Here is an 18,735-nt window from a genome sequence, read left to right on the forward strand (position 1 = left end):
CAATGTTTTAGTTAGAATTTACTTTGAGAACAAAAACTCTAAATCTAGATAATTATAATAGTAGTAAAAAATTTTAAAAATGTTTTACAAATACTTGGAACACTGGAAGACATCAATAGCAAAATTATATCTATGATTATCCGACACTCTCTCAGAATCATTCTCACCTTGATTGAATTCCTTTTCATTATAACACCAGAGATGCCAAAATGGATGTTTATTTAATACTACCTCCGTTTAAGAATCAATTGAAAGCATATGATTGCAATATCCACAATTTTGTTCCTTAGAAGACAAAGCACCAAGGCATTTCAAAAAACATTTCTGAGACTGTTAATAATTTACACGGCATTAGATGCAAAGAAGTTAAAAAACGGGTAGATCTAATTTATTAGAAACAGGGTCAAATCCAAAAGAAATCAAATGAAGAAGGATCTAGTCAAAACTACAAAACTAACCTAAAGAAGCAAGGCTTGCCTTTTCAGCTAAATTATCGCCTCAACCTTTGTGCTGATAAAGATTTTCTTCTCAAAATGATCTCAGCTGCCCAACTTTTTCCTATTTGGGTCTGAAATTTCCCTGAAAGCCATTTAAAAAACCAAGATTGCTTTGCATCAAATAAGGATCAGAATGTTTGACAGAAGCTCAAACGAGTTTTTCTTAAAGGGGAAAAAACTGAACAATTTTTTGAAAATGGAAATCAAACATGCCCTAGATCATCCTAATTAAAACTCAAATGACTCAATAGTTTTCTTGAGTACAATTGAGAGACTAAATGTACAATAAAGTCATGAAAGGAAATAAGTACTTCTTTTAGACAGTATACCTGCTGTTGAAATGAAAAATTCATCCAGCACCTTCCCATGTTCTGCCACACAATACAACAAAACTGAGATACTTGCCATTACGAAACATGTCAGATAGAGTATATCATAAGGGTAACATTGACTTTATGATTTATAAACACACACACATATATGTTAATGCAAGACGAAATTTTATTAGCAAAAAAAAAAAAAGAAAGCAGAATTTTTTACAACTACCAGTAACAACAGTCTTTTCCTAAGATCATTTACCACAACTCACCCATTTCATATTCCAATGCTTGCAGAATCATTTCAACCTGATCAAAATTCAGAGGAAAGAAGTTCAATTAGAAGATAAACGCAAACTCCGCAGATTAAGACTATCATACAGAAGTAATGGACAACCGGTGCATGAAGCTGGAAGGGCCAGACCCCTTTTGGGTTAACGGTAAGCAGCTTTCCATGCATTGTTTGCAAGAGGCTGTTTTCACAACCTGACCCATGTCCACTAGGTCATGCAGTGACAACTTTACTGTTGTGCCAAAAACAAAATCTCTATGTGCTGGAACAAGAATTGTAATTTGCTATTGTCATGTTTCTTGATGTTAGGAAGCAACAATTCCTTATATTTGCTCAAATTTTCAATTCAGGGTTAGGCTTAGAGGCCCAGGAAAAAGTTAAGGCGACTTAGAGAAGTGAAGTTGCGAGAGTTCAGCACCTAAAGTTAAAGTTTTGTGATGCTACGCCATATTCCTCGATGTACTACTTATTATTCGTTCTCTCTATGTTTGCATATGCAGCATAATCATCATCTAAACAAATCTCCAGCTTGGAGATCCAGTCACACCCTTTCATCCAATAATATCACCCATCACCAATCACCACTGTTGCATATTGTTTACAGCCAGAGTAGCGTCCCTTTCAATGCAAAGAAAAGGTAGAAACAGAGGTAATGTTTTTTGCAATATTGCTCACGACTTTTTTTCCTGTCATTTTCATCTCTTTTTAATGCTTCATACTAAAGAAGAATATTTTCCAATAAAATATTTACAAAACCAGAAAGTGACTCAATTATTGATTCATCTGAAACCTTAAAAAGATGATAAGCTTTTTTCTTTGCAAGAGATGGAGTTTATATTAATTAGTTGGAAATTAGAATGTGTGTGGGAAGTGTAGACAACAGTTGCTAATGGGACACAACTACAAACCGGTATAAATCTGAAACAAATAATTTTTAAGGTTTTTGAGCCTTATGACTCGGTAAACAACCAGATGAGATCAGAAGAATGCGTTCTAAATGGAAGTTCTAAACCTAATTTTATTCACAACTACCAGATATTACGCAAAAGTATTCAGATATAGACACGTGTATATTTGCATATACACAAATGGTGATAGTAGCATAGGGTTTTTCTTTTCTATATGATCAATTTTCAATCCAGAAGAACAATTAGGCATCAAACTTGTATTTTTGATTCAGACAATATTCATTACAAGCAAAAGAAGATTAGACATCGAGTACAGTCTCTCTTGTTTGGGTCTGAGAGCTACTGCGTTACAGGCGATATTATTGACTACAGCATTTAATGAATTTAGATCATAAAATGAAGGGTGCAATATCTTTGTTTGAGCTCCTATTCTTAAATTCTAAAATCTGTGGCATTTTGATAACTTTACATTATTTTATCAACCTTTTAGTTGTCTTTTGTTTATCTACTAAATTTAGATTTCTACAATTTTTCCTGCTGCTCTCAACTAGACGGTCAAGCAAAGGTCATATAAAAGGTCGCACACATACCTTGTCAAAATCTTTAACAAGATTGGCCTCTAAAGAGGAGTTGTTTTCATACTCCGCCCAAAGTTCTTTAATCTCTTCAGCTGCAAATTACAAGTTGGTTCTTGGAATAAAATAGATCCAGAAATAGGAAACTCAAAACGAAAATGTTCTTGAAAAAATGGACATGAAAATACCTCTCATCCCTCCGCCAAGAATTTCACACATTTCGTTCAAAGCTGCCTGCTCCCTTCTGCTCTTTTCTTCTTTGGGCACACCATCAGATGGTGTTATATCTCCAACAATAGCTATTAAATGCAAAATAAAACTCAGCCTTTATACCATTTCTGTTCATGTGCACAAGATGCATAAGCCCATTTCTGTTCAAGAGTACACAAAAGAAATGGGGTGGGGAGCCGATGTACAAGTCAGTACAAAATCTATGGGCGAAAGTAACATAAGCCAACGCTTGTCAGTGGAAATTTGTCAAATGCATGAATAATTTGTCTAGTGAGAATCAACAGTATAATACTTTTTTTTTTTTAAGTAATGTTTATCCTTGTATTCCAGTAGGATATTTCGGGCAGTTCAATTATTGAGAAAGCAAAGTCATCAATTAACAGTAGTTACCAAGTGAAATTAAATATAAGAAGCTATCCATCCATCTTGTTGAATTAAGTTGGAGAACAGGATGGTCAATCACAAGAGATCAACACATCCTTCACAAGCACACGTTGTTAAAGCCATCTGTTGTAGCAGTGTAGGAGGCAATCACATTAGAGGAAATGTGTAAAAACTTCATATACACCAAACAGAGTAAGGGAATCATCTAGTATAAAACTTGAAAATTTAAAAACAAGCAACTTCAGTTACTATATAGTTAAAAATTACCTTCAGCAATATCATGCACTAGCGCTATTTTAATACATCTGCAAAACAGAACCGAAGGACATCATCAGAAAATTAAGGAAAATTCATCCGAAACCAAAACCAGGAAATATGAATAGCAGAAAGAAGGGCATGTGAACACAGAAGACAATTATTAAAAACGGTGATGCTGAATATTCATTTCTTGCTCTTCAGGACCAAAAAAAGGGGAAACAAAATACATAACAAGAAAAGAGAAGAGTATATAACTGCTTTCCCATAAGCTTTCTTTTATTTAGGCTAGAATCTTGGCTACATAGCTTACAACATCTATACTGGTTAGAGATAAGGGATCTCAGGGACAGAAATATTTCTCTAACAATGATGTCCACAACTAAAACTAAAGCAATAAAATAAAATAAAAGCAGTTAGAAGGCCTAATTTGAGCAAGCATTTCAAAAGCCAAAGGAATAGTTGTTAATTAAAATGACTCGTGTTTAATTCAAAGGCCTCTAACAGAAAACTACATAGTTAGATTTGAACAAAATATACCAAGTCAAACAAATATCTGATTAGAATGGGTAGTAAAAGGTAATAATGAAAAATGAAAGGCCATGGGTTTATCGCCCAATATACCCAAATAAAATGTTTTCACTTGAGGCAGAGATGTCAAATGATTTTCTCCCCAGTTATTTAGCACTATTTAGCCCACATTGTCCTAACAATCTGATATTCTGACATCCTTATCTGACCATTTCACAAAAACCAGGGTACCTAAAACACTGCCATGCTCTTGATTCAAAGTCCACAAAGACACAAACAAATCTAAGAACAAATAAATCTTATAATAGAATAAAACAAGGGACTCAATTTTTTTAAACAAAGAAATAAATTCAAATAACAAGAAAAAGTCAAACCTTTCTCTGTTCAATCCAGGCAGGTCAGCAGCAATCAAAGCCATTATAGCCATGCGGTACATGTGGTCAGCAATTGATTCAGCACCCCTTATGCCATGATTGACCCATCCTTTCCTTTTTGTCGTCTACAAGGTTCGCATATATGGCAAAGAGTGATTGTGTTAATTATTCCATTTTGCATGTTAGAATTGTAATGGGCATGGGTATTTTAGGCAAACATGGTAGCTGGCCGAAAAAGCATCTGAGACCCAAAAGCACTTTGATGCATCCCAATTATACTCCTCTATGTTTGTGTCAAATTAGCAACTACTAGTAGCAAAAATACCTAGTTTCCCACTAGGCATGTTGATAGAAAAGAAAGAGAAAACCTATGATAATAAATTAAGAAAATATGTGCCAATAATTACTTGATCTTGGTCAAATACAAAGCTAGGAACACTAATGGAGGCCTAAACCCATGTCTATAATTCTTCTATGTTCAAACTATTCTTCTCCCATCTACCTTGGAACTAAGAGAATGATGCTCGAGTAATACGACTCCTGCTGTCTTGGTAACTGCAGGTTTACCTCCATTATTTAAAATTATCAACATTTTCTTAACTAGAGCAGGCCATGTGCATTTGGCTGCATGATGCCCAAAATGAGCAACATGGTCCCTGGCTCATGAAAAATGCGGCTACCAACACCTTTTACATTTTATGTGGATGTGGATCCTCCCCCCCCCCCCCCCAAAAAAAAAAAAAAACATAAAACCCCCAGAGAACACAAGTTTACTTTAATATGATACATGGCATACAGACATGAAACTTTCAAAGATCTTTCACTATCACCGATGCCCAGACAATGCAAACCAACAGTCCATGCGCATACAAAGAGAAAGTTAAATTGACCAGCAGAGGCAGGCGTCCACCTATGGATGCCATATAGAAAGCTCAATTTTCCTCTTACACCTTCAGAAACCACTAGAGTCTTGCACTTGATGTCCTAGTAGACTAAATCACACAATAAAAACTTAAATAACAAGCAGCAACAACATTTGAGAGTAAACTACAATTTGGCACCTCAAATGCAAGTTCGACTTAACTAGTGAGTATTTGAGCTGGTCCTTGAAACTAATAAAATATTCCTTCGGAAAGTGACCACGGGATGTTAGAAGGCCTAGCACAAACTATTATTCTTGGAGAATAGCTTGTACAGTCAATATTATTCTGCAACTAAAGCTAAATATACCTAACAAGTAAAAGACCAAATTTGTGGTTTACTCTAAATTAGAAAACTATTTGAGATCATATATTTGGGAATCATTCTCCACTTAAAATCTAATCTCAAGCACGTAACTAAAAAAATCACGTGGCGGACAACATAGCAAACTCTACTCAAATATACACTTGACAGTTTCATTCTCTTATTGCTATTATAAAAGGGAATCAAACAGCATAACCCCAGCTCTCTTCATCCCAATTTAAATTTGGGGAAACTACAATTTACTTGATGTTCGATTACAGAATGGAAGTACAATCTTTAAAAATGAAAACATCAAATTCCAGTTATTTAAGAGGAAAACGTAAACATAGGAGGCCATGTGATCCCTTGCAATCAATTTTAAAGTTTTTGTTTTCTGTCCTATAACAGTTTTATGATCAAACTACCATTCAAGGATCGAATGCAGTTTCCTTCAAATTTTGCAAGTTTAGAAGCAAAGAGGAACCAAAAGGTGAGTCCTTTACAAACCTTAAGCCGTCTGCACAATGTAAGAAAATCAATCACCGAGGAAGAGTTCGCAATCCCAGCTGAGGGAGTAGACTCTGAGAAGCCAACCGATCTCTGCGACCCCGACCCATGATCCGAACCGGGTGTCTGAGACCGCACCGAGACGAGTCTTGGGCTCGGTGTTGCGCCAAAGAAAACAGATTTCGTCAATAAGGAGCGATTGAAGAAGGCGAGCGCAAAGCGAGATGGCAGCGACTGATGATGCAAAGGCGAGGCGCAACGAACTGAGGAATTGGTCATCATCTTTGACAAGAATTGCGATGATTATTATTATTATTACTTCGAAATCTTGTTGATGAGAAAACAGAAGCAATGCTAAATAGCCGCCAACTACAAATTTTTAGGCACACTGTGGAGCGGTTTGGTAATGCCTTGGGAGTTGGGAATCCGGCGATACCGTGTTGTGCGTCACTTACTATTGCCGCTGTATCTGTGGGATACCTCGGTGACACAAGAAGCCAAATCGGAAATCTCTGTTTTAGCCCTGTTCGACCGGAATGTCCCCTTTCTTTTCCCAATATATGAACCTTAATAGGCCAAGATTATGATTAAGATAAAAACTAAATTATAATTTTAAAAATAATTTTAGGACATAAAAAATAAAGATATGAGAAGAGTTTTATTTTGACTTATATAAAAATACTTTTTAAAAGTATTTTTGTTAGAATCCAAACACCTACTAAATAAATTTAAAAAAATTACTAAGAAATTATAAAATTTATAATAATTTTTAAGTATTTGAATTATTATTATCAATTTTTTTCAAAAATTATTACCAGCTTTACAAAGTTTGGTTTTGAGTGTGTTTTCTAAAATTAAATCATGTTTTTTAAATTTAATAATGGGCTCATGATCATTTTAATTTTCAGATATCATTGTTATTTTTAGGTGTATTTAAGCTTCTTTTAAGCTATGTATGGTTACATTAAAAAGAGAAAAGATCATTTACTAAAAGGATAAAATACTTAAATACCTAGAAAATATCATGGAGGAGCACTTAGTACCTAAAATTTTTTTTCTACTCTTATATGTCTTTGGAAGTTTTATTTTTTAGCAGTTAGGTTTTGAACTGTGACCATTAAAAACACTGACCAAACTATATAATTTAACAATCAAATTTAATAACAGATAACAGCTAAAAAAAATTCTTCATGAATGTTGGGTGCTTCTTCATGAATATTTTTGAAGTATTTAAGTACCTTATCATTTTACTATAAATAATTTCAATAAAAATTAAAATTGAGAAAAGAATGAACATATATATTGAATACAATTTATTCAATAGCTATCTTATTGATTGGGTTAGATTCAAAGCCCAACTAAAAATAGCTCTCCTGGGTTCACAAAAATTCGAACTCCACCACCGGCTTCTTGGCCGAGTGGTGTGTGTGTGTTTGGATGTGTGTGCGGGTTCGAGCCCACTTCTTGTATCACCAAAAAAAAAAAGCGAACTCCAAATCTCACACTTAAAAGCCATCAAAATTCTTTCATTAAGAACGCCTGTTGGTACAATTTTCTTCTTATCATAAAGTCCATATATCCTGTCTTTCTATTTTAGTTTGTTCTGAATTTTTGGCTGCATTTTTGCTCATTGGCTTAGAAGGGAAAAAAAAAGAAAAAAGAACTTGCTTAAAACATTAAATCTTGACAATTAAATTTCAATCTAAGAGGGGTGCAGATGGGTAGAAAGGGAAAGTGAATGGAAAGGGTAGAGAAGAGTAGCCAGAGTAAAATTTAAGAATAACAAATTCGTTCTAAAAACCTTACTTCAAGTTTCTCTTATTGTACTAATACATGGCCATCATTGAAGTCATAATAATCACAGAGATACTGAATATTGCATGTGAGATATTTCTGCTTGGACATAAAAATAGAGATGGCTGATTAATTTAGGGCAGAACATGCATGCATATGAAACAAATACTGTTTACAAATGTAATCGCATGAAATAACTTGCCATTTTTTATTTAATAGTGCAGGCACAACAATATAATAAGCGTCCCTTGTTAAATAACATGAAAGTGAAACTTCAAATTTGAAAATACATATACACGTATATATTAGTCTCATGTTGTAATCATGCCACACAAATACTACTTTTTTCCGGAAATAACAAAAGGAAAGAAAATGCCTTAAAACAATACTCCTCGGTAATTAATATAAGATCTAATTAACTAATTAGTATATCAAAGATATTAGTTAAATTAGTTAATACAATATATATTTTTTAAACATCATGAGTATTTTTCTTAATTCCTTCACACTTCCTCTTATTTGATTATTGTTAGGAGAATATCAATATGGTTAATTTAAAGAATTAATAAATTTGTGAAATAAATTTTATATATAAGATCAACATTAACTCTACAATTTGATCCTACATTAAGGATGTGGCTTGTGGAAGATATAATGAGAACTCACAGGGTCATACTAAATACTCCTCCGTCCTAATTATAAGACCCAATTGACTTATTTGAGGAGATTAAAGAAGTAAGTTAAGTGGTTATTTATAATAAATAAGTGTTGTCATTCCTAAAATATCCTTGCTAATTAAGTATATTGGCTAAAACTATCATTATTAGAAGGATTATCTTGGAAAAAAATGCATAAATATAAGAAACAAATGGATTGGGTCTTATAATTAGGACCAAATAAAAGTCAAATTGGGTCTTAATAAGGACCGAGGAGTATAACATTATACAAATCATATCCCATAAGATTTCTTCCTTCAATTGCCTCTCCAAAAATGACTCTAGGCTCAACATTCATATCATGGATACTAAAGGCAAATTATGTTATAACTATTTTATTTGTGAATCAAAAGAGGCTTGTACACAAAGTGTGTGTGTGTGTGTGTGGGGGGGTGGGCGTAGTAATATTATAAGATTAATATAATAGTATGACGGTCCCATCATGATTTTGAACTAATACAACCTTGAGAAGCTTCATTAAAGAAAGCTAGCTAGATATATAGGAAGGAAAAAAACTAAGACACAAATTATTAGCAGCTTCAACATAAATAAAAAGCTTTTTTTTTTAATATATGAAACCATATCTAATGGCACTCTTTCAACTTGCTTCCATGACTTCTATTAGCTTGTTGGCTATGGCACTCGCGCACACAGAAGAACCTTCATATATCTGCGATATCTAGTAGGAACAAATCAGTCATACTTGCGCGGTCTTAATGGGTCAACTTCATAGGAAAATTAGGATTCATAGAACCATATATTCTCATCACTAACCTTGCTGTTGAACAAAAAGCTGCAGAAATCGCCAATGTGGCCACCAGCAACATGTTGGAGATCAAGCTCAAGTTCATCCAGAGCCTTGGAAGCATACAGCAAGCAGTTAGCGTTCTTTCTCTGAACAAGCTTGATTGTGACATCGTCATCAACGATTCGAACATCAACCTCTGTGTCTTCAGATTTCTTCTGAAGCCAAGCGCTCTTAATTATGCATCTATTGATTGGAAGAAGACGTTGATGATGATCTGGTTCACTGAGCGGCTTCAAGTTGCAGCTTTCCAAGTCCCCTAAAGCTTCTTCTTCTTGTTCTTCTTCTTCCTCCTCAACCTTTTGCCTCTTGATCCTTTCTTTCCCACATGATGATCTCTTTTTATTCACTAATAATGTGAGATTATGCACTGATCTGCGAAGCTCTTGGATGTACTCAATAGCACCACAAAGCAGAGATGCTCTATCATTCTTGATTTTCAGTTCAGACAAGGAAAAAGGGAAAAAAGATTGCCAACAAGAATCAGCCGTTTATGCATGAATTTGTACTTCAGAGAGAGAGAGTAGAGAGATACTGCAATGTAGACAAGCATATTTGACCAAGTAATGATCTCACTAGTATTGGATTGATCTATGATACTTGGCAGGGGAGGAAAAAAATGCATTACCTTGGTGGGATTTGGGATGAGCTCTCTTAAGGCATCAAATTTGCTAGTAAAATCCACTCTCCTTTTCTTCTCAATAGTGACCTGTCTGACCCTTTTGCCTCCTGTTCCTCCTCCTCCTCCCTTTGATCTGCTATTAGGAGCCAAATCGTGGGAAAACTTGAGGAAATCATTATTACTATCACCAGATTCTCTTCCACGACCAGCATTTAAATATGAAACAACCCCACTCCCTTCTTTGTCATCCTCCCCACCAAACATCAGAAGATCATTTCGTGCAGGAAGAGATTGAAACCACTCTCTGTTTGCTGGACAACCTGCAGGCAGGTTCATTTGCAAAAAGGGATCCTGCAACAAAAGAGAGGACACGCTTGTGTTTTCCAATCCCAGTGTTGGGTGGCCAGAAGGATTAATCTGAAGTTCAAAATTCTTCAGGGTAGCTGGGTTTCCTAAAGAGATCAAGGATGTTGAGTTGACAAATGAAGAAGTGGAAGAACTACTGGGCAAGCTGCAGTGAAGATTACAGTGATGAAGATCTGCTGTTAAAGGGTAAGGAGGCAGTTGATGTTGAAGCTGATGATGATTTTGGTGATGGAAGTTCACATCAGGGTCCCATTTAGACTGGTCAAGGGAAATTACTAGCTGATTCGAGTCATGATGAGTTACCTCTTCCATCAAATTGGAAATCATAGCGTCTTGTGAAGCGAAGGCTAAACTTTCCATAGAAAGACCCACATTCTCTGGAAAGCTAGGGTTGTGAATGTGTGAGGCGATAGAAGAAGAAGCGATTTGGGAGAAGCAGTCTTCTGACAACAACGAGTCCGTTCCTGCAGAAAACCCAGCTGTCGCCTCTTCGTACATTATTTCGTCTCTTTTGTTGAGAAAGGTTGTTATCAATTTCTCTGCAATAGACGCAGAAGAGAAAACACAAAAAAGGGAAAAAACAAATAGCAGAGATTCATAAAAGCACTAGAAAGTAGACACTAATGAACCGGGCAGAGAAATAAAGATGAGTAAGCATGAATTCAAATAAAGAACACAGAAGATTGGAGAAACCTGATAACCGGAAAACGCTTCCTGAATGTATAAAACCATTTCCTCACACAAAATGCAGAATATATATATATATATATATATATAAAGGTCAATTATATTATCCCTGTGTGTCTGTGAGAGAGAGAGTGAAAGAGGCAGGGAGGAAAGGAGAGAGAAGGTAGTTTCAGTTACATGGGCCCCCACAAATGATATTCGAGCTCCTGTCCGTATAGCATTAGCGCCATATCCTTACCCGCACTCTCCTCTCTGTAAATCATCCTAGTGTTAATGTAATTTTTTGTTCATGAATTTTGGATTTATTTTAATTTTTGTTTCTTAAATTTAAAACTTATAATTTAATCTATCTTAAAATATTAGTCCATAAAGTTATAATGATGTTAAAATCTATTGTAACATTATGAACAGTGTTAAAATATCATGTGGACTCACTAGACAACAACAACCAGCTGCATTTTATATGGATAATAAAATGATTATGTAGAGAGGGATGAGTTTTCAAAACGTGAAAAAGGAAGGAGAAGAAGAGCTAAACAACTATGTTTTGAGGACATGTTCTTTTTTTTTTTTCCTTTTTTATCTACGTGAAATTTAGCTCGTCTAATGAGTTTATATTACTACTTTAAGCTGTTTTCACATTCTAACATATTTTAGCACTCTTACATCCCCAGGATTAGAATTTTAAAAACTAAAATTATAAAATTAAAATTTGAAAAATAAAAAATAAAATAAACTTAAATTTTAAGAATAAAAAATTATATTAACTAGAAATTTTCAGAAATATCTTGGCACGATCAAGTTCAAGTATTCTCTAGGAAATTGTCAAAATAGCCTCTTTCGTTTTTGACCAAAAAAAAGAAGCCTTTTTCGTTGGGCAGGGAGGAGGGGAGTTTCTGTTACATGCTGCAGAAATATTGGCGTCACATGGGCCCCATAAAATGATCCGTTCCGTACGTATTCTGATACGATGCTGTCAGTACGTCGCCGCATTATTATCCCTTCCAGTGCCACATATTCCTAATTTGTTTTTTTTGAATTATAGATAATACAAATATTTTAAAATTTATAATGTTTAAATTGATTTTTATACATGTCTTCTAAAGTAGAAGGAAATATAATTAAGATAGAAATAGAATAGAGGAGGGTCAATCCATTTGACTCCTTTTCTTATCATTTACTTTATCTCTTTTCAAATACTCTTCTTTTTCAATTTAATTAAAAGGCATACCATAAATTTGTTAAAAGTTTAACATACTAAAAATTGGGCAAGAATTTTTTTCTTCGTTCTACCCATTAGGAATATTCATATATTATGGTTAAAACCCTAATGCATCTTAATCAAAATATAATCAAACAATTAATATATTGAATCTGAATCATTATCCATCACCCACTGTATTATTAGGGACGGAATTTAGTTAGTGATAGGATTTTTCCTTCATTGCCACATCATCTTCTCATTATTATTATGGTTATTTTCATTACTAATTTCTTGTTTTTTTTTGTAGTGTAAGCATCTTATTATATATGTATCACACCTTAATTATTATTTATGATTAGTCAAATCATCATTACTACTATATCTTACAAATCAATATGTCATTCAAAATTTTCCTTTTTTCTTCTTCCTTTATCATCATCCTTCGATTTCTTGCAATCATTTTCATCCTCAAAATCCAACAGACAACATTGTGCCTATACTTATAGATTCATTGCATGTCTGAATAATGCAGTTATAGATTCATCAGACCTTTCAAATGCTTCTATATATTTTTATTTTTATCTCTTCCAAAAGGATAAGAAAGCAATAAATTTGCATTTTGTTTTTGGCAGAGTTCATCCACCAAGTAAATCCTACACGCACACATGTGCATTCTTCTAAGGTGCATGTCTGTTATTTTGTATTTTGTATATTAATTAACCAGAATTAACCATATATAAGCATGCTTATTGGATAATATGAACCATGATTAGAATTATCCTAACCCATGACGTGGAAAATGATTAAATCCCACAATAATATCCTATCCCTTCACACAAAATCCACTTTCCCTGAAAGAGACATTATTGATATTATTAATTTTATGAACTATTTTGCATGCTCAATATGCCTATAAATACAAGCCATCCCTAAAGAACATGAACTCCAAACTTTATACACTCAAAATATATACACGAAGTTCTTCTTCGAATCCTGAAGAACATGGTGACTAGTTTTGCAATAATGATCATCAGATTTTGTATTCAACTATTCAGCATCCTCTTCAACTGCTTCAAGCTAGCTTATCACCATTTCAAATGGTTCTTGGAATTTCTTACCTACAGCCCATTTTACAGCCTCCATGTTCATCATCACCATCTGCCTCCTGAAGAGTCGTTTCAGATTGTTGCAGAAGAACGGGTCGAGATATGGCGTCCTCGTGAAGGAGAAGAAGAAGTGGATTGTGCAGTGTGTCTGAGCAAGATTGGTGAAGGAGATGAAGTTAGGGTTCTGAGATGTGAACATGTTTTCCACAGAAATTGTTTGAATCAGTGGGTTGGATTCAGGAACTTCACTTGTCCTCTTTGTAGGGACTTTCTGGGTTCTGGGATTAGAAATGTTGTTCATGGTGATGGAGGAGGAACACATGTGATTTTCTTTAGGTTTTCTTCGTTCTTTGAGGATAATTCTGAGCGTGAGAACTGGTGGCTTCGGTGAGTTTTGGGACAGACCAAAAGCAGTATCAATCTAAATATATGTGTAATCATGATACGTATGGTGAGTTGTAAAATAAAATTAGTATATATTAATCTTTAAATTATTAATCATGGCTCTGAAACGTATTATATGTTTGATTTCTTTATTTTTATCATACACAGCCTTTTTTTCCCCTTTCCTCACACAAAGGGCTTCACACACACACACAACTATGCAGGTTCAAACTTTAATTTTGACATCTCATTTTTAATTTTATATAATTAAATACATGAACGCATACAAACATGTTAACGTAAAATTTGAGCCTATAATTTCATCTAAACATGGTGGGTAATGTTGCTATTGAAAACTTGCTGACATCCTCATACTTGAGGACCGTATACGCCATTATGCCCAACGGCTTAAGCTATTTATTTAAAACTCAGATTTAATTATGTTTCTTGTACCAAAGATTTAATTATGGTTGATTGTGTCAAGGATTAGTTAACACTTTTGTTATTTTTTATTAGGTTAAGAATTTGTTGTACATTTCTGTTATGTATCAACCAATATTAGTTGAATATTTCATGTATAATTACTTGTTCTACAGTCATGAAAAGGAAGAATTTCTTTTGCCCGAGTGCTTTGGTCACAGCATGGATCAGCTGGCACGTAGTCCTCCTTAGTGAGACGAGCAAGCGGGTTCGATCCCGCCAGCGACGAGTGCAAGTGTTGTGTTTTCCTTCTAACCAAAAAAATATTTTGGTTACATGGTATCTAGAGTCACATAAAATTCTCTATTTTCCTTTTCCCTTCTTACTCTCCATCTTCTTTCTTTCTTTTCCTTCTTGTCCTTTGTTTCCTTCGACTTTTTTCTTTTCACTTTCCATTCTTTGGGGGTGTTTGACTATTGTCACTTTTTTACAAATCAAAATAAATTCCTCTATATTTACTTCAGATACCATAAAATCATTTTTAAAATCATAATTTAATTTTCATCCAAATACTCCATGAATGGCCTCCGATTCATCCTCTGCCATTGATCAAACTAGCCCCTATTACATACACTTGAACAAAAACCCAGTCCTTTGTAAATTTTATTGGGTAACAACTCAAATAATGTGTCTGTTTTCTTGGGTTGTACTAACGAGTCTAAGTGGATTTTCACCACTTAGTCGCGCGGCTGTATGAGGCCTACATAAAGAGAGGCTCTTAGTCTTTGATAAACGACATTTTTATAATTATGACCAAAACAAAATTGTCATCAAAGCGTACAAACATATTTGATTAACTAAAAAGAGTTTTTTGTTGGCTAAGAAATATATTTGCACAATTAAGCCACCTTATTATCACCTTCATGATTTATGATTGGTATAATCATTATCGTGTCTTTCAATCAATATATTATTTAAACTTTTCCATTTTCCTTTCTTCTTCCTTTCATCCCCAGAATCCAACAGACGACAACGTATACCTAATTTAGATGGATTGCATCTAATTAAAGATATTTTATGGGGCCTGAATCCAGTTATAGATTTAGACCTATCCATGCATGCATCTTCTTTATTTTTAATCTATTTCAAAAAGATATGAATATATATTTACTTTTATCTGTCAGCAAAAAATCGAATGAATTTGCTATTATTTAATATTAATTAATATTTATATTGCATTGGTATTGAATTTCATAGATTAATAATCACAGACTGTTAGTGAAGGTCTCTTTCTCACATCCATCAATTGCTGGAAAAACTTCTAGTTCTTAATATAAGAATTAGTTGATGTTTAGGTTTGGTTCTAAATTAAAAAAAAAAAAAACTCAATCCATTCTATCCCCCATATTTATTTTTTTTTAAATTATTCTGATTGATTGCACAAGTCAGGAGAGTTTGCATCTATGGGTAGTTTCAATGCAAATTATTTAAGAAAATATTTTAAGTAAATCAACATATATTTTTGACAAATAACTAGTTTAATTTTTTTAAAAAAAATTATTCAAATTAGTTAAATAGTTCTTATGTTACGAATATAATTAACTAGCTCTTCTATTAAAAATAAGAGGTAGTATAACTAAAGTTCCTTTTCCTTTGATTTTGTAACCGAACATGTACGGCCTTTCAACAGTTAGGGTTCAACTAAAACACCCTTGAACGCGTTACAGGATTGACTTTTTTTTTTTTTAATGTCCTTTCTTGATTTTTTGTAAGATAAAAACCATATTCCCTTTTGTCCCAGACGTAGAAGATAAATAATTAATTTGTAAATATTAAAAAAATTAATTAAATTTTTTATTTGTTGCAAATGCATGTTAGTTTTTTTAAAATATTCTTTTTAATCATTTGCATTGAAACTATTCCTTAATGAAAACTCTTTTAACATGCATAATCAATATAATTAGTTTGAAAAAAAATTATAAAGTGAAAGATAAAGTGACACCATCTCAATAAAAATTATTTTAACACCGGATTGGAGAGATGAATTTAAGTAGCCAATTGGGTTTGGTAAGCCTTCATTGGACGGATCTTTTTCTGCCTCTTTAGGTGGATCGACCTGCCCATTGTACTTGGTTTTATTTAATAAAGTTTGGCCCCAAAAAAAAAAAAAGTGGACTGAAATATACTTACAACCAAAATAGACTGCCAAACTAATTTGTACATTTCGGATTGGAGGATGTATAATGTGACAATTTATCATTTAATAAGGGCCTATAAGAGGTGAGCTCAGCCCATTTAGTAATTTTATTGATTTGTTCTGTCCTAATTTTAGGTCCAACCCCTTATTTATTATGGGCTTAAAAGGGTCACCCTCATAGTTGGGCTCATTTTAACAAGTCTCAGAAATCTTCCGCAGTATTGCGGGGAAGTGCAACCCACGGTCTAGGTGAAGTGCCCTGCTACATGGCATAAGACATTTTGAGTTCGGTCCTCAGTGACATGTGGTTCATTTTTGTTGTGAACTATGGATTATATGCATCAAACTAGTATCAGTTCCACTGGCCTGGATCAAAAAGAAGAGGCTAGTCGTGTATTATTGTGAGGAGAGAGGGCGAAGTACCCTGCTACTACATGGCATAACACATTTTGAGTTCGGTCCTCAATACGAATCTTGTCATGTGGTTCATTTGCGTTGTCAACTATGCATTACATGCATCAAACGAGTGTCAGTTTCACTGGCATGGATATAGCAGAAAATACTAATATTTTATTATTGTGAGGAATGGGGTGGACTACCCTGCTACATGACATAAGATATTTTGAGTTCAGTCCTTGATGCGGGGATCTTGTTATCTTGGTCACTTTTGTTGTCATTAGGACAATTATAGATTATATGTATTGTAATATCCTAATTTTCATATCCCTAAGATTCAAGTAAGTTTTTATTAAGTTAGAATAGATAGAGGTTAAATATATATAAGTAATTAAAATAATTAAAATCATATGTATTTGCATATGTGTATAAACATATGTATGAATAGATGAATAAAATAACAATATTAAGAAGTCCCATATTAACTAAATAATGAAATGATAGATAAAATACCAATATTGAGAAGCCTCATATCGACTAAATAATGGGTAGCTAGAACTCTTGGAAACTATATATAAGTGGTAGTACAGGATAATTAATAGTAAGTTAAATAATTTTCTCACAAAACTGAGACAGTCTTAGAAAAATGTTTGTGAGTTTGTGAATCGTTGGATCGGGCTTCAATTTGGTCAGTTGGTTTTGGACTTCATACTCATCGATTTTAATGATTGGATCATCAATACAATCTCTCAGGTACAACTTATTATGTATGTTTTAGACTCATTTTTTTAAATCTTGTAAATATAACCCGGAATAGTAAATTATCTTTTTAAATATTTTCACCGTTGGATCGGGCTACAATTTGGAGAATTGATTTATGACATCTAAGATTTTAAATTCAACAGTAGGATCAATAATTAGACTCCTTTAATAAGAATAACTTAACTAATATTAAATCTGTTTACATGATATTTTCAAAGACAGAATATAAGTTACGAATTGGGAATTCCCTATCTAAGTTATGAATTTGGTGATTCTAATAGTATAATTTAATAATTACAAGATAATATAAGTTAAGGGAACTTAGGAATTGAATCTAAATCCTCATATATATTCCTACTCCAAACCTTAGAGATCCATTCAAGCTGGAATTCTAAGTAACAGTTGAAGATCTTAGAGGAGGAGTTAGAGGCTAGAATTTTGTGGATAGTTTACTTTAATACTGTAGAGATAGTATTTTAATTTATTTGTAGATATAAACCCTATTGTGGTATTTTCAAGTTCGGGCCTTATTTATATTTGACTGTTATTTAGGAGACAAGATAACTAAATTTCTATCTATTGTATACTCTGGTATGAAGTCGGTGAGTGGTTTTATAACCAATTTTTATATGTGCATATTATGTTTTATATGAACTGTCTTATGGGATGTCATTTTGAAAAGAGTTGAAATCATTTGTGTTGTTAAAAATTAATAATTATGACTATCATGTATTATTCTAGAGTTTGTTTGATTATGCATATAAATATGTTATTGTGAACCTGTGCATCTAGTGTGGTTGGAGGAGGAGAAGATTGGAGTATGTACATATATGCATGCCACGTGGTATTGACCATTAGATGAAGTTCTATAATTGGCCACTATTATTATCCTACTAGTTTTTTGAGGGACTACGACATCTTACTAATTCTTCAAGGGGGACCCATTGTCCACAGAGTACTCTGTATTTTTTTGCCAGTCCACATCACTTGTGTGGTGAGCTTGTGAGAGTATTCAGTCAAATGGAAAGAACTTAGCTCATAAGTCTAGTCAGTTTAAATAAGGAGGATATAAATATGGATTTGGGTTCATTGACTGCATATGACATGAAATCTTCATTGATATTTATGTCTTTTGGATAAATGAAAAGTATGTTATCCCTTATCATATTATCGACTGCATG

General features: G+C 33.5%; 3 protein-coding genes across 3 annotated transcripts; 1 reads left to right on the forward strand and 2 right to left on the reverse strand.

Moving 5' to 3' along the window:
- Positions 1–202: 202 nt before the first annotated feature.
- On the reverse strand, positions 203–6,508 carry LOC114743897 (HD domain-containing protein C4G3.17). Its single transcript, XM_028932101.1, has 8 exons — positions 6,096–6,508; positions 4,365–4,489; positions 3,472–3,509; positions 2,778–2,888; positions 2,605–2,684; positions 1,087–1,123; positions 827–868; positions 203–579 (listed from the first exon to the last, which is right to left on the reverse strand). Exons 1-8 carry the CDS (start codon positions 6,375–6,377, stop codon positions 491–493), a joined length of 804 nt encoding a protein of 267 aa, XP_028787934.1. The 5' UTR covers positions 6,378–6,508; the 3' UTR covers positions 203–490.
- A 2,509-nt stretch (positions 6,509–9,017) lies between these two features.
- Positions 9,018–10,905, reverse strand: LOC114743936 (transcription factor bHLH10). Its single transcript, XM_028932134.1, has 3 exons — positions 10,039–10,905; positions 9,380–9,841; positions 9,018–9,275 (listed from the first exon to the last, which is right to left on the reverse strand). Exons 1-3 carry the CDS (start codon positions 10,894–10,896, stop codon positions 9,204–9,206), a joined length of 1,392 nt encoding a protein of 463 aa, XP_028787967.1. The 5' UTR covers positions 10,897–10,905; the 3' UTR covers positions 9,018–9,203.
- Positions 10,906–13,291: 2,386 nt separating this feature from the next.
- On the forward strand, positions 13,292–14,451 carry LOC114743906 (RING-H2 finger protein ATL14-like). Its single transcript, XM_028932107.1, has 2 exons — positions 13,292–13,782; positions 14,376–14,451. The coding sequence occupies exons 1-2, from the start codon at positions 13,292–13,294 to the stop codon at positions 14,449–14,451; spliced, it is 567 nt and encodes a 188-aa protein (XP_028787940.1).
- Positions 14,452–18,735: the final 4,284 nt, after the last annotated feature.

The sequence above is a fragment of the Neltuma alba genome, unplaced genomic scaffold (assembly GCF_004799145.2).
Source record: "Neltuma alba isolate B1F8T4 unplaced genomic scaffold, ASM479914v2 tig00000675_pilon, whole genome shotgun sequence".
NCBI lineage: Eukaryota > Viridiplantae > Streptophyta > Magnoliopsida > Fabales > Fabaceae > Neltuma > Neltuma alba.